The 25128-nt window shown below is 38.3% G+C and overlaps 1 protein-coding gene across 1 annotated transcript; it reads left to right on the top strand.

Annotated features, from left to right (window-relative positions):
• Positions 1 to 241: 241 nt before the first annotated feature.
• TRAPPC11 (trafficking protein particle complex 11) lies at positions 242 to 23961 on the top strand. The gene is made up of 29 exons (XM_026033521.1): positions 242 to 523; positions 1123 to 1292; positions 1608 to 1678; positions 2737 to 2851; positions 4805 to 4904; positions 5135 to 5208; positions 5461 to 5557; positions 6274 to 6407; positions 6748 to 6895; positions 7592 to 7685; positions 8935 to 9014; positions 9102 to 9180; positions 9265 to 9319; positions 9946 to 10091; positions 11205 to 11266; positions 11360 to 11492; positions 12154 to 12284; positions 12713 to 12868; positions 13374 to 13561; positions 14255 to 14403; positions 15954 to 16075; positions 16741 to 16860; positions 18068 to 18133; positions 18229 to 18385; positions 19594 to 19702; positions 20399 to 20490; positions 21354 to 21487; positions 21840 to 22007; positions 23133 to 23961. The coding sequence occupies exons 1-29, from the start codon at positions 293 to 295 to the stop codon at positions 23175 to 23177; spliced, it is 3426 nt and encodes a 1141-aa protein (XP_025889306.1). The 5' UTR covers positions 242 to 292; the 3' UTR covers positions 23178 to 23961.
• The last annotated feature ends 1167 nt before the right edge of the window (positions 23962 to 25128 follow it).

Raw genomic sequence — 25128 nt, 5'->3', positions numbered from 1 at the left:
CCGCGGCGTCGCACGGGCAAGCGCAGCGCGCAGGCGCGGAGCGCCGGGCCCGCCCTCGCGGCATCACCTGACCGCTGGCTGCCACTGGCGCCGCCCTCCCGTCCTCTCCTCCCGTTGGCTGGCGCTGCCGCGGCGTCGCTTCCTCCCTTGAGCGGATTGGCTGCTCCTGCTGCCCGTCAGCTCCGCGGGGCTTCTCTTCCGGAGGCGCGGCCCGGCTTGCCCCTTTGGGTGTTCCCGCCGTGGCTCCCGAGCGGCGGYGCCGGCGGCTCCCGCTCCCGGTCCCGTGGCGAGGATGGCGGCAGCGGCGCCGGTGCTGGCGCCGGCGGCGGCGCAGTGGGAGCTGCCGGTGGAGCTGTGCTGCCGGCCCATGGCCTTCGTGACGCTCACGGGCCTGGACGTGGTGTACAACGCGGTGCACCGCGCTGTGTGGGACGCCTTCTGCGCCAACCGCCGCGCCGACCGCGTGCCCATCTCCTTCAAGGTGCTGCCCGGCGACCACGAGTACCCCAAGTGCCGCACCAAGGTAGCGCCGGCGCCGCGGGAGGAGGGATTGGGCTTGCGCGCGGGATTCTGCCGCCTCCTGGCCGTATCCCGGCGTTTGCTGCCCGGGAAGCACCGTGGCTCAGCCATGGGGCCGCCTCCAGCAGGTTCCCCTGCTTTTGGCTCCTTTTGGCTGCCTTTTGCAGCTTCCCGAGCAAACAGGAGCCCTCTCTCCCCGCTTTTTTGAAGTAGGCCTGGTGTTTTGCAGAGGCCTGTGAAATGCACAGCTGAGCTGGGCCCTTTTGGTCCTGCCTGCCCCAAATCTCTCAGGCTTTATTATTAATAAATGTCTCCTGCGCCTGGCTCTGGTGCTGGGAGATGAGAGGTATGCCCTGCTTTTCAGGAGGGAAAAAAAGGCCAGAGGATGAAGGGTATGACCTGCCCTTTAGGAGGAAAAAAGCCCGGGGGATAAGGGATATGCCCTGCTCCTCAGGTAAATAAAGGCTTGAGGGGAAGAACGTCCCAGGAAACGTGACAGACGTTTTCCCATCAGGGTATACAGACCCATAGCCTTCCTCCAACTCTCTTTAAAGAAGCCTAAAGGGACCCRTTAGCTTGCTCTGATGTGCTGAATGTTTCCAGAGGACCTCCTACGAGTGGTACATTCCGAAAGGGATCCTGAAGACTGGCTGGATGAACAAGCACCTGAATCTGGTTCCGGCGCTCGTGGTGGTTTTCTATGAGCTGGACTGGGAGGAGCCGCAGTGGAAAGAAAAACAGTCCGAATGCGCCACGCGGGTTGAGATCGTCAGGTAGTCCTTTGCTTTGGTTCACGATGCACTGCGAGCTGACGGCTCTGTCTGAAATGCAGAGCCTTCGTGGCGTTACAAAATATACATTCTATCATCTCACACAACTCCTTTAGTAAACTTAGTAAGTTCAGCACAATTATCCTTTGCCATATAGGGAAGGAACAGTGCATTCTATGCATGATGTGGTGCACTGCTGCAGTTGCTTTTATTTGTCATATGATTTCTTAATGCTCTACCTAAACTGAAATGTGATTTTCTTCTGGTTATTCTCAAACATAAGATGAGACCATGACATTATGTCACTTTTGTTTTTAGGCAAAGCTTGCAGGGACGAAATACAAAAGTTGCTGTGGTTTTGATTCAGAAAAAAACGCCACTGCCTCCAGGTACTGGAAAGCTAATTAGAGTGCTTCATATGCTATTGYGACTATCTCATTTTTCAGAAGGCCTGAACCGACCATAACTTGTCTACTATCTGCAGTTCTTAATATATTGTTKTTTCTGTGAATGAAACATATTTGTGGCTGCACTGAAATCTACACATGGAAGCTCGAGCCATTGACTCGACTAAATTGACTAATTGACTAAATCATTCCCTTCTTAATTATTTCCTCCTAAGTCCAAGTCAAGCTTTTGATACCTTTTTATCAAAAAAGGTATATTAGTGTAATATGCGTTACTCCTTGWAAGTAGGCTGTGTTTTAAAGCTTTCTGGAGATGAACAAAAAATATAAAAGTAATGAAAACTTACAGGAAAGGCATTTGCTAGCTACAGAAACCTCTGGTTTTAAGACTTTTGACATATGTCTAGTATAAATAAAATGTTAGGGCATGAGGTGGGACTGCTTAAGTCCATACATGCCTTCTCAGTTAGCTCGTCTCTGGATGAGCCAACTTCTAAGTCAGGTCTTTTTAATAGGAAGGTGAGTTAAAGGAAAGCAAATTCCCCTTGATGGAGGAGTGAAGGAGTCTCTTAATGGCAAGATCCAAAGTAGGGAAGATGATTGAAAAACACATCATTCAAGTGGAACTGTGAAGCATGGGGCTATTCATCTTTAATTTCACTGAAACCACTGCCTCTAGCAGCACATTCTGTAGTGTTTGGTTAAGGAAGGGTGTTTTTGGTAGACTTTTTTTTTTTCCCCTGCCTGCATTATATTTTTTGTTTATGGGTGCTATTTCAGTCTTTAAGATTAAAAGAGTGAGAGATCAGAACTTTCAAGACCAAGTTATGGCATACTTCTACCTCGTTACAGAAGTTTTCTGACAGTGGCTTAGCTAGCAATCTCTTCCGCTGGATGAAGCACATAGTGTTCTGAATGAAGCAAGAGGCGGCTCAGTGTTTGGTGTGCTAGATTGTCCATGCCTTGTATCGGGCAGCGTTTGGGAGCTGGTTGACATAGCGCTGCGTGCCGCTTACTTGTGCTTTCCTTGGCTCCCCCAGGAGAAGATGTCATCGCATCGGAGAGGGCAGCAGCTCTGTGTAGTGCTTGTGACCTTTCTGCAAAATCCCTCTTTGTACTTCCACACACGGATCACCTGGTTGGTTATATTATAAGGTAAGTGTTTTTACAACACTGTTTTTCTCCGTTTACTGTCAGTGATGATGAGCAGTTATCCCAGCCTATCAGCTTGCTGGGTGGTACATGTCTTGTAGACCAATAGTGAATGTTTTACCTGTGCTTCAAGTTATTCTGCTTCCAGGTGGGCTCCACRGCTCTGCACTTCTGCACAAGATTTTCTCAGAGGCTTTCTGAGAAACTTTATTAGGTATCCTGACATTAGGTATCCTGAAAGGCAAAGCAAATTTCTCTTGCTAYAGTGTTTCCTGGACCTACTGGTTCTGAGTATTTTTCCCCACTAATGTTCTRTTGGATGTAACTTTGCATTAGCAAACTCTTGTATTGGCTTTACTCTCCACTTTCTAGCTGTACTAAGTGTCTCTCTTCCTCTGTGCTGAGTGATATTTATGTGTTTGCAGATACTATGTCCTTATATTCTTCATGCTTGTCTGCTTTAATATTTTGTCGGGGATATGGCTTCATATAAATTACTAGGATTTTTCAGATACAGAAACGGGACAAGAAAACTAGCCTCTAGTGACAAAGGCAACGGAGGCAAATTTGTTTTTTTTTTAAGTTTTTGCTAGTTTTATTAAAACTAGCATTTCTTTATGGTGGGGGTGTAAAGGGCAGTGCTTGTTTCAACAAGTGCTTAGAATGAGCAGTTGTGGCCTGAGAGATTAATTCTTCCTTCTGTCACTCCATTGTTTGTGCATAATAGTCAGGTTCKTGATGCTGTTGTTGTATCTGTTGCTAGAGAGCAGGTATTACTGCACATTAACTAGCATAAGCCTTCGCAGACCTCATGTAGYTGCATTGGAGGTAAACTGTCTCCAGATATGCAGACATAAGGCTGTAGCATTAAGGATTGATAGTTTTTTTATGTGTGTTTAAAAAATAGTCTCAAATTTAAAATCAGGAACAGAATTCCTGATATCAGTGTTCTGTTTTGAATTTTTAGTCGAAATTTTATAGTAGTAAGAGAAATGTGCAATGTGGGTTCTCTTGCTTATTTTAACAATCCTGAATTGTTTTTGAGTGACCTGTATCTTCTCATAGAGTAACAATACAGTGCTGCAACAACAAGGAGACTTTATTGTCTCTCTTTTGTCAGAACTCCTAGTTAACAATTGCTCCCTACTCTTCTGTTCTTTTGCTTTCATCCGCATCCTGTCTGTGCAAAGTGGAATTGCTTTAGCCAAAGTCTGCAATGATCCTTTCCTGGCCAAATCCCAAAACTGGTGCTTCATCCTTTATTATCTGTGTGTGTCAGTGCTGTTGAATAGAATCTTCTGGCCCTCTTTTTTCTTCTCTTCCCTTCAAATATGCATCTTACATCTTCCTCAGCCTCACCTTGGCCTACTGAGCTCTGGGTCTTTTTTCTTTACCCTGAGTTATCTTGCAAACACATCTTCAGTGGTCACCTGTGGCCCCAGATAGCTGCTGGTAGTTTGAAGTGAGGAGTCAGAGTCTGTGCCCCATAATTTTCTGTCTCTTGCTGCTGTACCTTCCTATCTTGTCCTTTGACGTGTCGAGGCTTAACCCAGGAGCCGCTGCAAGGTTGACTTACTCTAACTAAGGCATCTCTCCGTGTTTTGACTTTTCTATCCTAAGAGATCAGCTGCTTGCTGATCTTCACTTACACAAACCATAACAGTGTACTCCAGGCTTTCTCATGCTGTATATTAGGGATTTTTATATTGGAAATCAAGACATCAGGGATTCTTGAATCTATTTCTTATACATTGTGCAACTCCCATGCAAGACTGTTAAAAGTCCTTGTGCAGATGTCTACCCAGTATGATAATTATAGAAGAGTTTAGTGCTATAATGTATGACTTTTGGCAATATCTAAAATATGGATGGTGATTACAAGTAGCTTCTTTTGAAGTTCTTTGGTTTCCTTGTATTTTGTTGAGAGAAAGGTAGTGAAAAACAACTTTGTTGCAGGTTGGAGAATGCTTTCTATGAGCATGCGCAGAACTACTATTATACAGAAATACGAAGAGTTAAATGTCATAAGGAGTTCTTGAACAAAACCACTCATCAGGTAAACTTACTTGGTTTTTGACATATGCAAGCTATATTAGATGTTACAGTATAAAAATAGGCTTGCTCGTTGTATGAATGTTTTTATTTCTTATACTAAAAAATTTTTGCCAAAGCACTTTTTCAAATTTAAGTACTAAATTTCAGATGTTCATAGAACCATCAACTGCTCCATAGGCAGCAGGCATATTTGGATGTTTATAAATGATGTATATTGGTTGTGTTTTGCAGCTTTTATTTGTTAGACACCAGTTCAAAATAGCATTCTTCAGTGAGCTGAAGCAGGATACGCAGAATGCTCTTAAGTAAGGCTTGTGCACTCCCTCCTTCCCTTTCCCTCTGAACCATAGATGATAATAATAAACTGGAAGATATTTATCATAACCTAGAGGGCAATATTATTTAAATAGATGTGTAATGGATTGATTCTTAACTGGGGTGGGAGGGGGACACACTCTCATTGGAAGATTGTTTTCTATTGGTCAGCAATTCTAGAATTATTTGTTATAATGTAAAAACTTATAGTAATGTGTGAATTTGTTCTAATTTATGTGTAGAAATTACAGAACTGCATATAATCTTGTGCATGAATTGAGGTCTCATGAAACAAACATGCTGGAAATCAAGACTATGGCAGGATTTATAAACTACAAGGTAATGAGCATATTCTAAGCTTCAATTACCTATACTTAAAGATATTCAGATTTTATCTGCAGAGGGGTAAATATTCAGTTTTGTGTTGCTTTCAAGGAGACAGAATGAAAATAGCCATCATTAGGTTCCTATTTTTTACCCCCAGACTTGAAAAGGCAGTTCTACATTCCACAAAAAAAAAAGTCCTTAGCTAAATATTGGCACTTTAGGAATGTCTTGAAAGACTGGAGCTGGCTTGAGTTTCAGTTATCTGAAGGACGGAACACCTTTTAGCTTTCACTTTGTGCAAGGGGAAATAACAATCTGTGACGAAACTTAGGCTAGTGTAGGTTAGATACTGCTTTTTAGGAGGGAGAGTTAATCCTTTGGTCATCTGTTGGAGCTTCTAAGTAAGAGCACTATCCCACCATTTAAAATGGCCCTGGAGTTAGACTTCATTAAAGATCATAATTTTTTGAGGAAATTGCAGGCTTCAAAGATAGTCTTCCCATTGACTCTGCAGTTCTGTCCTGAACTTGGCAATTAAGCACTCTGGCATTGATTATCTGGGGGAGAAGGGAAAGGACTGATGGAGGACTGCAGTTTCAGGCGCAATATGTTTTCATGTTTACAATTTTTCCCTCTAATTTCTGCTTTTTAGATCTAACTATTTTTTTAATTTTATTTTTTAAAATCAAATCCTTAACAGCCTGTCTATCTGTATTTTTCCCCCCTAGATCTGTCGTCTCTGTTTTCAGCATAATACTCCACTGGATGCAATTGCTCAGTTCAGAAAACACATTGATTTGTGCAAGAAAAAAATAGGAAGTGCAGAACTGGCTTTTGAGCATGCTGCTTGGATGTCAAAACAGTATGTATTTTGCTTTGGAATGCTTCTTTTACAGTTTCTGTATAACCTTATGATGAAGCTCATTGTTTTGTTTGTCTAGGTAAGACATGAATTCTGAGGGTTTTTTATCGAAGAAAAAGACAGTAGATCATAAAACCTATATGATGTCATTCTGTTTTGCACTGATGATTGACAACTTGTTGCTGGGAATGAACAGGGTATGACACAGATGCAGTCACAGACCTAAAACTCTTAAGTTCAAAGAACTGTTACTTGTCTTTAGGCTAACCATATATTTTACACCTTTCAGTTCAAAATTACTTTTTTGTCCCTAATGAGAAATATTCTTGTTGGTTTTTAGGTTTCAGGCTTTTGGTGACCTGTTTGATGAAGCAATTAAACTGGGGCTGACAGCAATTCAAACCCAGAACCCAGGTTTTTATTACCAGCAGGCAGCCTACTATGCTCAGGAACGGAAACAGCTGGCAAATATGCTTTGTAACCATGATGTAAGTTTAAAAACAGTCCTTTTCTCACTTTTTAACAAATACTTGGAAAAAATAATCCTGAATAATGAATTGTTCTATTTAATTCCACATGATATTGGCATATTTTAAAAATACTCATGAAAAAATGTTATATTCTTTATCTCTGGCTTTCTACATCTCAAGCTTGAAAACTTTCTATCAATTTTCTGTTATTTCTCAGTACACGTATCCCTTGTGACTTATAGTAGACAAGCAAGAGCATTAATATTTAGGAAAAATAATTTTAAAAAGTGTTCATTTTTGGACATTTGCCTGACAGAAAGGACTGAGTAGAATAGTGGTCTCTGTACTCAGTGATTAAATGTGTGTGCTGGGTATACGTAACTAAGTGCTTTCCAGCTGATGTGTCCTGGTTATTCAAGAATGCATTTATTCCTGTGCATGCCTTCCTTGTTATTGGAACTAGTTTTAAAATTATTATCGAGGTTTTTCTATAACTGTATTTGTAACAATTAAAATGAATCAACTAGGGTGTCAGGTTGAGTTATTGAGTATTTAAATGCTTTGGTTTCCTGAAGTAATTCTTGGGTAGATGGCCTGAAAACTTAAATATTTTGAAGCGAAGTCTTTCTTTCTTGTGTGCATGTTTGTATACTTTACAGTATTAGATTACTTCTATTTCTTAATAATAATGATGACTGTTTGTTGATTTAACAGTCCTCTGTGATGTACCCCAATCCGGATCCCTTGGAAACACAGACGGGAATGCTTGACTTCTATGGACAAAGACCTTGGCGACAGGGAATATTAAGTATGATCCTGTATCTTATATCTGCGGGCTTCAGTCAAGCAAGTCTTCAAGTCTCTGATGCTGCCAACTGGCTTAGGCAAAAACAAGTCACCCCTTTTCCACAGAGCCACATGCAGGGTTCTTGAACTCACTCCCTTGTGTTAGCTAGTGGTGCAGACGGGTGTCAAAGTGCAGGAAGTGTTTGGTTTCTGGAGAAAATGGAGAAAGAAAAATCAGATTTCTGCAGGGTCAGCTCTTCAGAGGAGTTGCACAGGCCATGCTGAAACTTGCTACTGCTGCCTGAGCTACTTGGATTAAATGTGTTGCAGCAATGTGAATAAACAACTATGAAGAGAAGGTGCAGAACTTGCTATAGTAATATTAATGACATCTCTCTGCATCACATTACAAATTCGCTCTGATGTCTGTGCTGTCATGTCAGCTGTAGACAGAAACAGCCAGATGTTCAAGACAAAACATTTTGGATTTCAAAATGGATTGCAGAGGATGCAATGACTAGATATTAAATTGAGAAAGGAAAACGTGTTTTTGCTGTTAGGTGTGTGTTTTTTCATCTCTTCAGTTTTTGCATGTATAGCCCTAAGTTAGATGTTTATACATAAATGGTTCTAAAATGCTGTTACCATCTCTTTCCCTTTGGTCACCTCTCCTTTACTGTCTGTACTCATTTCGGGCTTTTCAACTCTCACTGCCGCCTTTTAAAAACCTTTTCATTTCCCATGTGTACATATTGTCTAACTTGTTTTATCTTCAAGTGATTACTGGGTTTGAAATAGTTTAGAATCTAYTACCAAGATGAAACTCATGGTTAAAATGTTATTCAAGGCGATGTATTCTAGCAGGAGATTTTAGTTTTTTAAAGCTATATATGATTTCCTGTACACTGCTGTTCTTTACTGCTAAAGAAATACAACTTGGAAGCCTTACTTGAGATCAGATGGAAAAGAAGACTCCAAATCTGTGGTAACATAGACAGATGCACTCTAAAGGCTTAGTCATCCTACATTAGTTTGCTATTTATGGGTAATTTCTCTTTTCTTTTTTTCTTAAACAAAAAGGAAGTTTGTTACAGAAATTCATTTTTAGAATGTAGAATACAGATAAGTTCTTAAAGTAATATATCCATCTCCTAGGAAAAAGAATGTTTAAGAATCTGAGCATGCCTGAGTTGGTGCATGAACTGCATAAATTATTCCCTGTGGGCCTTGATGAAATTCCAGTGTAATGGATTTTTCACTGTCTTATGCAGGCTTTGATCTTTCTGATCCAGAAAAAGAGAAGCTGGGGATTTTAGCCCTGCAGATGAAAGAGAAAAATGTTCTTCACTCAGTAAGTTTTATTATACAAATCAGTTACATTAACACTGTCCTAATGTTACATATATAGTGATATCAGTACTCTTGATTTATCTGTTAGGAGTTAATAATCACTTTGTTGAGTAATGCTGTTGCACAATTCAAGAAATACAAATGTCCGAGAATGAAGAGTCATTTGAGTGAGTACAGATTCAGATGCATCTTTTAACTTTGAAATAGTTTTCAGTATTGATCTGATGCATTTGGTTGTTGTTTCTAATCAGTGGTTCAGATGGGTGAAGAATATTACTACGCCAAGGATTACACCAAAGCTCTGAAGTGAGTATCAGCTCAGATTGTTTTAGGCATGCATACTTGTAATGGGCTAAACTCATGTATCTTCTCTTACATGGAGTCATGTTAAAAATTCACTTAAGGTGCTCCTAGTACTCAGATTAGATTAAAAATCCACGTTTGGAATCTATGAGCTCCACTTTTATTAAAACACTCTGAAGGTAACGGGTTGCTTAGATTAGTAAAAATTCCTTCTCTACGGGGATTTGCCTCATTGGGCAAATAGAATTTTTAAAGCTCCTTTGTAAGGTAAATCCCCAYGATAGACTTTATTTCTAGCTCAGTGATTGCAGTCTGTCTCAGGAATGACTTTTGGAGTTTGTCTGCTGCCTCCAATGAGAATATAATTAAACCTGATTTAAAACTTTGAAGTTTTAAAATTCAAAATATAAGGAAATGTAACTAAGTTTAAATCTAGTTTTTATACCAAGGAATTATTGTCATATAGACTTGAAAAATCATTGTTGTGTAGAAATAGCTGGCTTGGCTTTAATCTGGTATTTGTGTTAACTGAGGGAAATTCTGTATTAATGGTATTGAACAAACAATGTGCAAGTTTCTTAAAGTATCGGAGCATGTAACTTGTTTCTCTCATTTTGAATACTTTTCAGGCTCTTGGATTATGTTATGTGTGACTATCGCAGCGAAGGATGGTGGACTCTTCTTACTTCCATATTGACCACAGCTCTCAAATGTTCATATCTAATGGCCCAACTAAAAGATTATATAACATATTCTTTAGAGCTACTGGGCAGAGGTATTTCTTTTAAAGACATATACTCAGTTAACCTATTAAGGAAAAATTACATGTGTTTGGAAATCTGACAGATAGTTGTCAGTTACATACTTTACAGTATTTCACATGTTTTGACCACAGAAGTTTTTATACCAGTGCTGACCTCCTTTTCTCAAGCTGAATTTTCTTGCTGTTCTGTTATGAAATTCACTGCATTCAAATAGTCCGTGTCAGGAGATCCTGAGACAGCATTCTAACTGAGAAAAGCAGCTGTATAGTTTAAGTGATRTAACAGAAATATCCTGAGCTTTGAGGGGCAGGGGGGAAAATATAATAAAGCTAAAAGGGGAAACACATGTTTTGTAGTAAATAACAAAAATTGTGATGATTTTCCTAGGTTTTAAAATCCCAAATGTTTCTCTAACTCTTTACTGGAACTCAGCTAATGGCATCTGCATGTCCTATATTTTAAGAGGGAAGAAAAAAAAGTGTAGCTACACAACAAATATGCAGATRTTTTGCTTTGTGTAATGGCCCTTAATGTCAGTGCAGGAATAATCTTTGAGCCTTGATTTGCTGACTAATAGCATTTTTATGGTGACTAATATCATTTTTAAGGTAGATACGATAAAAATGTTTTTGCATYGTCTGTTAGTCTGGCAACCAGAATTAATGAGATGAACCTAACTTGGCTCATTGTCAAGAGAATGTTTGTTTTTATTTTTATATTTTTAATATTTTTATAAATTTTTTTGATCTCAGTCATTTTCATGAGCTGCTTTTTTATCTGAGCTTGCTTCTTTTGGTGTCTGAAACTGTTCTGATTTTTGCTGCTGCTTCAGTTTTTAAGAAGAAATAGCAGGAAGCTATAGACATTATTCCCTTGTCTTTTTCTTCTGCTAACTTATGAAATATTTTTTTAACTAAAGATCATTTTGCTGAGTTCCAGTGAAAATTAGCAGAAATGTTTAAAATAGTTGGGGGGGAAAAACTTCTGAAAACTCAAACACTTCATTGTTTACTGTAAGATGGTTCATGCAGGATTTTTTTTTTAAGGTGCAAACTAATGGAAAGTTTTTTGTTTGTTTTTTAATTTATGGAGAACTTTATAATCTTTTTTGTTCTAATTGCTAGCATCCACCCTTAAAGAGGACCAGAAGTCTCGAATAGAAAAAAATCTCATAAAAGTTCTAATGGCAAGTGCTGAAACACACCTTTCTTAGATATTCCTAAGAGGGAGACTGTGTTCATCAGTGTTTTTTAACTGGTGATTTTCTGTCTGGATGCAGAATGAGAGCCCTGATCCTGAACCTGATTGTGACGCTACAGCTGTGAAAGCATCGCAGAAGCTGTGGGCTGACCGTGTTTCCTTGGCAGGCAGTAATGTTTTTACAATAGAAGTCCAAGACTTTATACCCTTTGGTAAGTAATAAAGCTTCAAGCAAACTTGCATCAAGCTGTGAATTTGAACGTAATATTCCCAGTTGCTTCTTTCAAAAATATAATTACCTAGTGTGCATTAACCAGTAACGCTGAAACTCTTGTGCTAGCACTGCTAAAGAATTGAGAAGTCAGTGTTTTTCTGTCTTGACGCAACATGAAGAGGAATCATTTGAGTGTAGCATTTGAGGAAAAACTCCTCTACTCCAGCTTAGGCTACCTATACTTTTARAGTAGAAATAATAAGAATTTGCTCTTTGAGGCACTTTAATTCTGGTGTGCTTTGAAGCAGWATACAGCTGAAGGGAGGTAGAATGTGTGCAAGGTAATACCTCCCATGGAAAGGGGGCATGAGTGAGCGTTACGTACAGAGGAAATTGTGGCTAAAATCTAAGGGTTTTTGTTTCTCTCCTCGACACCTGTCTCCTCACTCCCTGACCATTGCTATAAWGTTTCCAGCAAAATTCCAAAAAGTAGCTGTCTGTGGCTGTGCCAGGAGCCAGGTGTGTCCAACACTTAAGGTTTTGGCTTGGATGTATATATACAAAGCTATCTTTACCGTAACAATAGCAAGAGAGAAGAGTGATTCTGCAGTTTCTTGTTGTAGTTTGATGTATGTAACAAGTACTTTTTTTAATTCTAGTGCAATGCAAAGCAAAATTTTTTGCTCCAAGTTTTCACGTTGATGTACCTGTGCAGTTTGATGTATACTTGAAAGCTGATTGTCCTCATCCTATCAGGTTTTCTAAGCTCTGTGTCAGTTTCAATAACCAGGTAACTATCTCTATTTCAACTCGGTAAATATCATAAGAATGCTTTTTGTTTTCATTTTTCCCGACTATTAATACTTTAGTTGCAAAAAGTTATCTTTATTATCTTTTTCTTTTTTGACAGATATATTGATATTGTGGTAAGGCTTCCAAATAAATTTTAATCAATATTTATATACTATCTTCTATAAAACTTTTTAAATGATGCTTTTGAATCCTAAATGTCATCTTTCTCTCAATGTTTTTCCATGAAGTTAGATTAGCTAATGGGTATTTAATATCAAGTCTATTTTCAGTAGAGAAAAATGTAGAAAGAACTAGTGTAACTTTATCTGGTAGCAGAGCTTTAACATTTGCTATACTACCATTTATCAATTTTAAAAATATTTTAAACCTTTAGCTCCAAGCTCTTTCTCCTTTCTTCCCAATTAGGATTATAATCAGTACTGTGTGGTAGAAGAAGCCTATCAAAAAAGTGATGTTCTAGAGCAATCATCACAAGGAACAATGTGTTTGGTCCCTGGCAAAACAAGGAAGTTCAGTTTCAAGTTTGTTGCAAAAACTGAAGACGTAGGAAAAAAGATTGAGGTTTGTCTGTTTGTTTTGCACTTTTCTCTCACTGATGTTTACAAAGAATGGCAATTTCTTCTATCTGTAATTTGGCACCACTCACTAATGTCAGCGTAGTTTCAAATTGCTTGAAACTTTATTACTCCTGGATTGAATGTCAAAACTGAGAGTAACTTTTTGAGCAATATCAAAGCAAAAGGAACTAACAAACTTAAGTACCATTTCAAGGTGTTTTGTTTTGCTTGAAATATAAGTAATGTCAAGAGATGCACTGTGGAACTGAAGGAGCATAGGAAACCACCGAAGACTACATGGGCATGTACGTTTTTTCCACCRTAACTTCCTAAATTGAAGTTTTGTAGTGCTACTGTGAACACTTTGGTCTACAAAGTTGCAAGAAGCTTTTTGGTGATATACRTCTTTACTGGGGCTGTGTGTGTTGGAAAATTATTCTTACAGTGGGTGATCTGAGGACAAAAGGCAGGACAAGTTARCAGTGTCTTTTTGATTTTGTACCTATCAGATCACCTCTGTGGATTTGATCCTGGGAAGTGACTCTGGGAGATGTGTGATTCTGAATTGGCGGGGAGGAGGTGGAGATGCTGCTTCATCACAGGAAGCTTTGCAGGCAGCCCGTTCCTTCAGGCGAAGACCTAAGCTTCCAGATAATGAAGTTCACTGGGACAGTCTGACTATTCAGGCAAGCACGATGTAAGTAAAAACTTGAAGATACTCAAATTTTGAATGGTATATCATTACATAATTCCTGCAAACATCTAGTTGCTCAGTGTAAAAGGAGAGAGAAACTTCTTTGGACTTCTTTAAAAGACCATTCTTATATGTTCCTGCCTAACTGAGTGGGGATAAYTTGATACCTATCTTAATTCCTTAGGATTTTAGAGCTCCCAGATAGCAAGACTTTTAGAAAAAGTCTGCCCTCATCTCAGAGTGTACCAAATTTACTTTATATTTCTCCTTCACCCAAGTCTTGGGAAGACTTTTGCATGCTTTTCATGCAGCCAAGAAAGTGTGGCTCGCTATATTTAAAGAAGAGTGCACACAAAGGATGATGCATGCGGCTGTGTACATGCACCATCCCTGAGAACCTGTATTGGGGAAATAATGATCAATAAATAGGTTAGTAGTGGGTATTTTCAGAAAAGTCAAATCTGTTTGGGGTAATGGGCTTGTCTCTTTCTGGCAGAATATCTGAACTTCTAGAGTACAGATGTCCCAGAGTATCTCCTATCATACTGCTTTTCTCACAGGAGACCTCACATGCCCTGCTTGAGTATGCCACAGCTGTCAGAACTCTTTSGACAATAAGGTCTTTCTGTCTCCTTTAAACTATTCTTAAACTCTGCGTTTAATAAACATGCTGTACCTGAATCTTTTCTCTTGAAGGATCATTTCTAGAGTGCCAAACATTTCTGTTCATCTCCGTCATGAGCCTCCAGCCCTGACTAATGAAATGTATTGTCTGATTGTGACAATCCAGTCGCACGAGGAGACGGTTGCCAAAGATGTCAAGCTCACTGCAGGTTTAAAGCCAGGTATTATTTGCTTGTGTGAGGTTTTTTGTTTCTTTTACTCGATCAACTGCCTTTTCTGGATGCAATGCAGAGACTGTAATAAATGGCTCTCTTGTCCTACTTAAGCTCAAACCAAGATAAGATAGGGAATGGTGCAATAATAGTGATAAGACAGCAGTTAACAGCCTCATTCAGTGGTAGCTATTGTAGTCACTACTTCTCAGTAGTGTTTTCATGGTCTTTCCAGAAATACAAGTTTTGCATTGGCTTGAAAGGAAATTGGAAGTGGAAGTTTTCATTTACAAGTGAATTAACCTTTCTTTTCTCAAGAAAATGTAATAGATTTTCTTGTTGAGGTAAAAGTATAAAATGGAGCTGGATAAATATTTTCTTTAGTGTATCATCTGAGGAGGGGCAGTGGGGGAGGATTCTCCTAGAAAATGTTATTTTTATAACACTTAAAATTGGAGGGTGGGTGGAGAATTGCTGCTGAATTCATTTGAAGGAAAGGGGAGAAGATAGCATCGCGTGTTAGATTTTTAGCTAGATGTATGACAGTTGCTGACTACCATTGGTATTGACAATTTGAAATGTGAAGTCCAAACATTAGCAGTCATATATACTGAGTATAATATCCTACATGCTTGTGCATAAAAATACTTCTGCCATTTGGATAACTGCTACAAGCCCTGCTGTGTAATCTAAAATGGAACCATGTTCCCTACACACATGTACAGTTCATTAATGTCAATAGGGTATTCTTTAAACTTATTAAATTGGAAGTTTGTGCAGAGCTGCTTAAAGTGTTTATTTTTTGTCTTGATTTTTTTTTTCCCCCCTTGATCTCTAATCTTAAAACTTGATATACGGGGTCATTCTGGGCTTACTGATTACCTTAAAAGAACAATTGCATTCTGACGTTTCATTTATAGGAAAAATGATATATTTTCCACAGTTGAGACTTTTTGGCAAGATGTGACTTGTTTTGCTTTAAAAATGTTCCATTGTAATCTTTGTAGATTATTCCAGTCAACTAATAAGTGAAGAATAATGTCACTTAACATCTATGCATTTTTCTTGCGTATTTTCAATGTAACTTGGAAGAGCAGTTTTAAAAATGCCTAAAAGCATTAAACTGTGAACTTGAAAATGTAAGAGTTGTGAAACTTGCAGTTTACTTTGYCTTTCCTGGCTTGTTGGTACAGATTGCCAAGAAAAACTTGGATCACATAACCACATTGTGCTTTGTATATGGTAGGGAACATCTGGATATGRCTTCTGATCTTGAGACTTTCTGGCCTAACAAGTTGAAACAACCTTGCAGGAGAAAGGTCTAGTGTATGCAGATTCTTCAATTTAGAAAACTTTAGGTGCTATGTATGTATCTGCTTGTAGATCTTTCTGCTAGTACTTTTGAAAACTTCGCAACCAAATGAACAATGTTAATCTGTAGTGTTGCTTTTTTTGGGGGTAAGTACCTTGGTGTTTTAGGGTGCAGCACTTTTTCAGGAATTTAAATAACATAAACTATTAATCTTGGTGGATATTAAGACTTTTTTTCTTAATTTTAGGACAAGATGCTAACTTGACTCAAAAAACTCATGTGACTCTGCATGGATCAGAACCATGTGATGACTCCTTTCCTGCACTGCTTACTGATATACCTCTTGGAGACCTACAACCAGGGGAAAAGGTAAATAAATCAACTTTTTTATATATCATAGCTAAGAAAACTGATAAAGGGCTTTTATGCAGAAGTTTTTATATTTAATTTCAGATATTTTAACTAATAAATGAAATACTTAGGCATGTTTTGCCTCATATTTGCTGMTAGTTGAGTATTCCTTTAGCTGGATTTTCTTTTCACAGAATCACAGAATGGTTGAATTTGGAAGGAATGTCTAGAGATCAAGCAGGGACCTTTTGGACTGATTTGAAGATATTGTATGTTCTGAGACATGATAAGGCTGAAACACAATAAGGAGGTTAAGCTCAACTGTAATTACATTCACTGGAAAACAGACCATGCATAATAGTAGTCACAAGGATGACTTTGTAGGCGTGGATGCTCAGATCAGCAGATGTTTCCCTAAACTGAAATTCTGACTAGTAAATGAGAAATAGGATAAATCATACCTAATAATAGCTTTGATCATGGATTATTAAATAGCATGCTGCTGTTAAGTATTAAAAGCTTACACTGCATGATTAAAGTATTAGTGTAACAGATTTTTTATAGTCAAAAGTAGTCACTGTACTACTATTGTACTCTTCAAGATGATCACTTAACAAATTTAGGATAGCTCCGGGCATATGGAGTGCTTAGCTCTTTTTCTAATATTTTTTTTTATTTGACAGGTGGAAAAAGCAATATACATTCGTTGTGGAACAGTTGGTGCAAGGATGTTTCTGGTGTATGTTTCCTACTTAATCACTACTRCTGTTGAAGAGAAAGAAATTCTCTGCAAGTGCCACCGGGTATGACCTAAAAATGCATCAGTTACTGGAGATATACAACCTTTAAATTAAGAATGTGTCTTGTAGTTCTTTAATTCTGGGTTTCTTTAAAAGCACTTCCAGAATATAGAAAAATGGCAGCATATTTAGTATCCACTGAATGGATAGATGGCACAGCAGCTTGTACATGGATAAATGTCCAGAATAGTCGAAACAATGTGGGCGTGCAATGCACAGAACTGAGATAATGTGATAGAAGTGATGCAATTTTTATGCTGAAGGAAATGTTTGTATTCATGGTATTGTGGCTGCGTCAAGAGGTTGCGGAAATAAACTGTTCTGTCATAGGTAGTTATTAATACAGAACCTAATAGGACCAATTATATTTTGAGAAGGTAGGTTTAGTCAATGGATTCTATTGAAAGGTGTGTATTTTTTAAAAAAAAAAAAAGTTAGGCTAGGGGAGAAAAGTTGATGCAAGTGCTCAGTATTTTTAGGTGATTCACCTTCTAGTGAGTGTGGCAGAATGTGAAACTGAGGGATGTAGTGGAGCAGTGAAAAGCTTGCATGTGCCTTAGTGTCCTCTGTAGTTTAGTATTGCATATTAGAATTGTAATACCACCAGTTTCTACTGTCAGATGAAAACCTGGTTTCTCGTATTTCATCTAGACCAATAGTTGAATATTTTCTTTATCAGTTATGGTTTATACCAGTGCAGATTTGTGAAATACACAAATAGGGAACCTTATAATTTAAGTGTTTAYGTTGAAACTGTGTTGATCTGTTCTGTGGAGCATGAACAGAGGAGTGTTGAAAGAGAACTACAGTATGTTGGATTCAYTTAGCTTCTTGAGAGAAACTTTACTCTGGAGAGACACTTAAAATAAACAACTCTTCATCTTCTCTTCTATATAATCCTGAGTTAATCATACTATAATAATTCATGACACTCCAATGGAAGGATGACCCTTAATGGGATAGAGAGGAAGAGAACAGTCCCCCTTTTTTCAAAATTAGGGTGAGCACCTTCATGAGTGCTTAATCAAAAGAAAGGAACTTATCTTTTGCTCTCACAGAATGATGCATTAGGCCCTGGGGAGAACTTAAGAGTAAGCTTAATTTTAATGCTATTTTATTTAATTGACATCAGTGGTCAGTCTGAAACTGAATATAACTTAGGTTTCTTCCCCCTACCCTATTCCTCYTATCCCTTTCATTACCAATACAGGATGAAACTGTAACTATAGAAACAGTATTTCCATTTGACGTTGCCATCAAATTTGTCTCCACAAAGGTAGGTGTTAATTCACTGATATTTTAGAATCACAGCACTTCTAATTTTCATATCCTGTATAGTTAAAAATTGATGCTACATGTTTGTCTTGGCAGTTGGAGCACTTGGACAGGGTCTTTGCAGATATTCCCTTCTTACTGATGACAGACATTCTGAGTGCCTCTCCTTGGCCCCTCACTATAGTGACCAGCCAGCTGCAGCTTTCACCTGCTGTCACCCCAGTAGATCAGCTGGAGTCTTTTGTGGAAAATGGTAAGCCTGTTTGCTTCACAAAGGTATTTTTTACATCAATATTTGCTTGCCAATGGCAAACTCTAGGGGGAAAAATGTTACTAAGTACATCAGTTTATTGATAAGACGCGTTGTAGACAGCAGTAAATTTTAAAACTTGTTGTTCTGCTTCACTAGACCTGGTAAATGGAATAGATTAGTAGATAATAACCAARATTTAAAAATATAACAGATACCAGGGCAGGCACATGAGAGTATACCTGATGTGCAATTATTAAGTGTACATATGAAAAGATGATCAAATGTCCAGCTTTCGTGGACTACAAGTACCTTCCAGAATGCAAACACTTTACCACTAGGTAAAAACAGCTTCTAAGTGCTAAAGGGGGGCATGTTTATAACTTTAGCCATGAAACTAGAAAATGTGAAGCTAACCAGAATAGCATAAAGAGAGTCATTAGAAGTAAGATTTTTCTATATATTAAGACCTTTTAATAGCTTACTACTAAAATGTATAAACTATCTTACAGATCCTAATGTTTAAGAACTTAGTACAATAATTTCTAAAGATGGAAAAACTTCCTGCAGAGTTGATCAAAAGTCTTCTAACAGGACATGGTCTTGCATTCACTGCATTAACAGGGACATGAAAACCTGTCTGTTTTATCAAAGCTTAGAATGCAAGTGAGAGCCTACATCCATGTCTGGTCCTGGGACAGCTCTCTGACCACTTAATCAAGAACTTACAAGACTGCAGTTCCTTTGCAGCTGAATCTGCTAAGAGGGTGTTTGGCAGAAAGCAATGATTTCCCCAGGTTTCTAGCCATCAAAGYATGAGATTTCGTGTTTTGTTATGGCACCTTGTGCTTCTTGACTGCATACCACTGGTTGCTTCTAAGAAGCCAACAGCCAAGGGTAATTAAACCTCAGATAACTAACTGCCTTGCTTCTGGATGTATTTGGTTTTTTGTTGGTTTTTTTCCTCTCTTGTAAGACTTAAAGATTCCCCTAATTATTACTTTGACTTGTCTGTGTATGTGCAACACTTTCATGTGTCAGCACACTCCTAGATTTATTGAATTCTTTACTATGTAGGTGTAGTTTGCAAAACACTTCTAGGCCCTTCAGACTGAACAGCTTTGTATCTATTTTGTAATACAGGCTTTTAAGASTTAGTGGCTTCTGTAATAATGATGGTTTCTTGATTTTAAACAAAATCTTGCTGATAGTTGTTTTACAGACAGGTGAGAGTGCCAGTGAATGCTTTTGCCTTCGGTGCCCTCCTGTGACTAATGCTGGTGGAGTGGCAACTGGATGTTATACCATTTCCTGGAGGAGGTGGGTATCTCCTGGCCTGAGCTAGGGTGGGGAGTAAGGGGAAGTGGGTTGGTTTGGGGGTGACCATGTTTTGGGCTTTCTTCTTTTTGTTCTTTCTATAACAAGCACTGYCTAGACTTTGCATCTCAGGGGTTAYTGATTCTGTAAGTAATCTTTAAAACTCCTCAGGTTTCTAAGCAAATGTATATTCGCTTACAAAATAAGTGTTATGTAGTTGTGGTTTTAACGTCCCATGAGTCTTTCTTCTTTAGAAGATCTTAGGTTGGTTGCTAAGCCTTTTCTGACCACCTTTCACTCCCTCTTTTCATGCATGAGGYATTTTACTTGAGAGGCCATGTCAAAGGAATAGTTTTTTGATGTTAAGAACAAACACTTTTAAGAGGAGAACTAAATTTCTCACCCTATCTTAACCCTAACATAACTTGTTTGGGTTTCTGAAAATGAATTTTGATATACCTGTCTACTAGCTTTTTTCTTGTTTAGGCGGAGAGCTGTTTAGTTTTTCTGCTCGCTCATTGCTGTTTTCAAGATATTTTTCCTTACTTCCAACAATCCAGTGTAAAGATGCTTTTTTAAAACCATTGGAGTTACTATAGTTTATTGGATAAAACATATAAGGAATGTTCTTTTGACTTGCTGCCTTGATATTTAATTAATGTTTTATAACTTTGAATATTGTCTGACTTTTTCCTGCAGAAGTTCACCTGTGGACAGTGTACCTGTTATTAGTACAGCGATCACTCTACCACATGTGATTGTAGAGAGCATTCCCCTCCATGTTAATGCAGGTAATAAGAATTGGCAGCACAAATGGCCCAGTTAAAATGTTTAGTGTTTTTTCCTTAAGTGAATGCTATATAGTCTTACAGCATCCAAAGCTTGTGTTTGTTGTAGTACTGACAGAAAAGTATTGATGTATATTATGGGGCCAGTGGAAGGAAAATGTATCCTCTCTAGGCTGCCCCAAGCCTTATTCCTCTTGCCACTCCTTGAGTGCAGTGAAGTTGAGTGAATGTGTCCTCAAAAGCTCCAACAGGAACAGCCTGTGTTACATGGCAGCACAGCAACCACTGCCTCTGCTGAGGCTACCTTTCCCATAGGTTTTTCTAGATTCTTGTGGCTGTTCCATCCACCCACACCCTGGCAGCATCCCAGGAAAGAAACAGCCTGGAGTGCTGGAACTGCTTGTGGGCAGTGAACTATTTCTCTTCTAGCACTTCACCTGCACAGCAGCAGAGTGGAGGTGCGCAGAGCTCATGTAAAATTTCTATGCTTCACAATATTTTTCTATGCAAAATGTCTGTGTAGTTTTCTGGTTTGTACTGAGATTTTCCTATCATCCTTTCCCATTACACTTTTAAGTAGGATCCTGACAATATCTGATAAGGTCTTGGTAAGCTGAAAGTGGTCAGTGGCAGTGGCCATAGAGATTYCCTGCCTGCATTCCCAGGCAGTGTAAACAGTCAGGGATTTTGACTTGAGGGTTGCAGAAGTGTTACTTAATCTTTTTAATGAAAAAAAAAAACTCATCAGTAATATTTGGGATGCATAATTATTGTAACTTTCCCAAACTTCTCATTGTTCTTTGAGCTGCACTTATTCAACTTTAAAACTTATTTTATATATGGGATTATTTGCTTTCTTTCCAAAGATCTTCCATCATTTGGTCGAGTCCGAGAATCCCTCCCTGTGAGATATCACCTGCAAAATAAGACCAATTTAGTCCAGGATGTGGAAGTGTCAGTAGAACCCAGTGATGCCTTCATGTTCTCTGGCCTTAAGCAGGTATAAAAATGGCACATTTGCAGATCCTGTTCCTTAACTGATAGTAAAGAATACATGGGCTAGATTTACACTGATGTGCAGAGATAGCAATCACTGTATTTTGTGAAAAAAATGAAGTATGGTAAACAAAGGAAATAGTAAATTCTATGTGGAGGAAAGTCTGCATACAGACTTCTTTTAAAGAAGGGCTACATGGGAGCCTCATGAGGAGCTGTTTGGCATGTTGTTTGTACCTAACACTGTTTCAGAAGTAACAGTTTCAATAGGAAGAGGGAAGTTATTGCAYTGTTTCTAAAGCTAGATATTGTAAATTTTCTATCACAGAACTGTATATGTCTGTTTGCTTGTTCAGATCCGACTGCGAATTCTTCCTGGCACAGAGCAGGAAATGTTGTACAATTTCTACCCTCTGATGGCTGGRTATCAGCAGTTGCCATCTCTTCATGTTAACCTGATGCGATTCCCAAACTTCACGGATCAGTTGCTCAGACGATTTATCCCTACGCACATTTTTGTAAAGGTAAGACTGAAGCTTCTTGTGTTTTAAAGGGCTTTTTATGGCACTGCTTTCTCTTTGAGGACTACCCTCCTGGCTCTGTGCCAAGTTGTAGCAAATTAGTGTGGCTGGCTATGAACTGGCCATTTGCTTTGGGAAGTCTGTTACTTTCCATTTTGGAAACTCTGTAGCATCTTCCACATCCCAAAATAACTTCTAAAGATATATCCTCTCCATGAATCACTCTCAGTAAGTTTTTTTTTTTGACTGGTGCAGCGCTGAAGTCAGTTTGGTCACATCATGATAAATAGATCTTCTGTATTTTTTCCTCATTTTTTTCAAAGTAGGTTAAATCCAGTAACCTAAAGTACTGTGTTCTTAGGCTGCATCTGCCTCCAGAGTATTGCATTGATATTTCAGTTAAACTCTTAGCTAGTGAGCCCGAATTTTGTTCGTGCTACTTGAGATGGGCTTGTTGTGATGTCTATAATCCTGTTTCCTGGAAATGGGCCTGACGTTTTCTATTTTATTCAACTAAAAGAGATAGGTAAAACCTAGTTTGTATATATGCTGTCAATCAGTGACTCTTCTAAAGTGGTTATCAAGATGTTTTCTTACTGAAAAAGTCTTACTCCCCRCCCCACCAGAAGTGAGGCTCTCCTTACCTTATTTACAAAAGTGCCTCCTGAGATTTGAGTTCTTTGCTTTCTCATTGGAGTTGTCAGAACTTCTAAGAACGGTTTCTCTTTCTCTTTAAAACTTTCTCAGTCTCCCCTATTTTGTGACTCTGCTTAACAGTCTTCCAAGAAACTTACTATGTTATTTCCATTTCATGCATTTATTATCTTTTTTCTTAATACTGCATTAATACTTGGGAGACCTCTAATCAGCCAGGCCTTGTGCTAAGTTACTGAGATGTGCAAGGAAATGCCCTTGGTGTTTAGCAGGATGGGTCCAAGGAGCTGAGACCTGATACCAAGTACTGAGCAGGATGTGCTCCATAAAGGTCCTACCATTAGAAATGCTTAGAAGCAAGGATAGACTTAATGCCACAGTTGTTTTTCAGCTGCAGGGGTGAGCATGATATTACTGAGTTTCACAACCCTAATCTCTTGTGTTTCTAAACTCTTTATTTCTCTTTCCTCAAAGCCCCAGGGTCGACAAGCAGACGATAACTCAATTGCAGCCGCATAACTTGGAGACTTGTACATCTGCACTTAAAGAAAATGGCATGTTGCACAGAAGGTGTAAAACTCACTTTGGAAACATGGCTTTGATAAAACCATAAGAATTAAATTTTATTTTTAAATTGCAACTCTCAGAACTAATGTTTTAAAACACCTAGTCTTTGCTACTTTAATGAATAAATGTGGGGGAAAAGTTGGTGCTTTATTTAACATGAACTTTCTTTTGAAATTAACTTTGTGAACATCACACTCTTAAAAATATTGTTTTATAGGCATATTAAATGTCTGGAATATTTAAGCAAAAAAAAGGCAAATTACTTTGACCAAAACCAAAAGACATTTTCATAATTAATGGTAGGCTGAAGTGCAAAGTTTGTACTTGCTACTACTGGGGTTTACAGCACTGAAAATGATCATCCTGTGCAGAAGTGTGTTCTGTGCCGCTGCTGTTGAGGGCAGAACAGGGTGTGCAGTAACAGAGCTACAAATGATCAACCCATGCCCTTGGCATTACTCTTAAGTGGCTTATTCTTTAAGGCCACAGATCTCTAAWAGGCCCTATTTCTCCTGTGTAAGTGATGCATCAAAAATTGAGTTCAGCAACAGATTGTCTAATGAAGGAAGAGGCTCGTTCACAACAGCTGGACCATCCAAACTCGGCTTGATATAGTTTGRATTATTTTTACACAGTTTCTAGAAGAAGCTGTCTTGATAGTCTGCTGTGTGAAATAATAATAAAAAAGTCCTGCTGTTGTACAGCTCCAGATGAACTGGTGTTTAAAAATACAGTAAATCATGTATATACAGAAAAATGCATTGTGAAAACTACAGTTTAAGTTTCTAAATAATTACGTTTTGATTGCTTGGAAAATACCTTATTTATTGTCAGAGTGAAGTTCTAATAAACAGCTTGTAACAGAGTACTACTAAAACTGTGTCCTTATATTCTTTTCATAGTTGTTTGCTGTTGTAGGCAGATATTTCAACTTACAGCACTGAAGTCCAGAACAACTCTAACATTTGATCAAAAATGTTGTACAAGTGTGTAAGATAATGGGTCGTGTTTGGTGGGGGGAAATATATATATGTATATAATAAGCATGTATAGCCTTCCTGTAGAGTACAGATGAAGATATTTAATGAAGAGAAGGTGATGTGTGTTAGGCATTAATACAGAAGGGAAAAAAGACTGACAAACTTTGCTGGGAAGAGTAAAYTGAAAACTTCATTTTTTTATTCTTTGCTGAAATGATATGAAGTAAGTGGAGCTCAGAGGAGACATTTTTTTCAGGTCTGCCACTTAAGAAGAGAAAAAAACAGAAAATATATTCACTTTCAATTTTTTTTAAAAGCAGCCACACAGATTACATTACTTCTTGCAAGGAGTGTTGATACAACTATACATTGCAGCAATRTGTGGGGGTTTGTTTGTTTTTCTTCCTAGAACAGTCTTAACAGCTAAATGATTTGAATTCCTTTCTGAAAGAGGTGAGTTTAGAATGTGTTCTGGATTATAGCAAAATGAGAGTTTAAGTCAACTGTGTAAATTAGTTTATTTAAAATGATGAGTAGTAATTGTAGGCATTGTCTAAAAATCATATAGAAATGCAAATATCCTACATCATATAGGAAAACTTACTTTGCTGTAGTATTTGTACCTKCTATTCTTTATTCATTCCATTCCAAAAGAGAATCTTTTCTATTTGATCTCATTATGGCTTTAATAACTACAAAGCAAAGTATTTGCTTGTTGTATTTGTCGGCTAAGTACTAGGCGCACCTTTTAATCTATGTAATGGCTGCTGTCAAGCAGAAACCACCTTTCTAAAAGCACTTGAAGTGATTATTTTCCTGACTCATAAGACTCTAATGCTGAGTGGAATATCTGATTCATAACAAATCCCCTTGGGAGTCGGGAGATGGCATGTATATTCATGTGCAAGTGCAGCTTTTTATCA

Source organism: Nothoprocta perdicaria, unplaced genomic scaffold (assembly GCF_003342845.1).
Source record: "Nothoprocta perdicaria isolate Ctin4 unplaced genomic scaffold, notPer1 scaffold_13, whole genome shotgun sequence".
NCBI lineage: Eukaryota > Metazoa > Chordata > Aves > Tinamiformes > Tinamidae > Nothoprocta > Nothoprocta perdicaria.
This window is presented reverse-complemented; position numbering and strand designations above follow the sequence as displayed.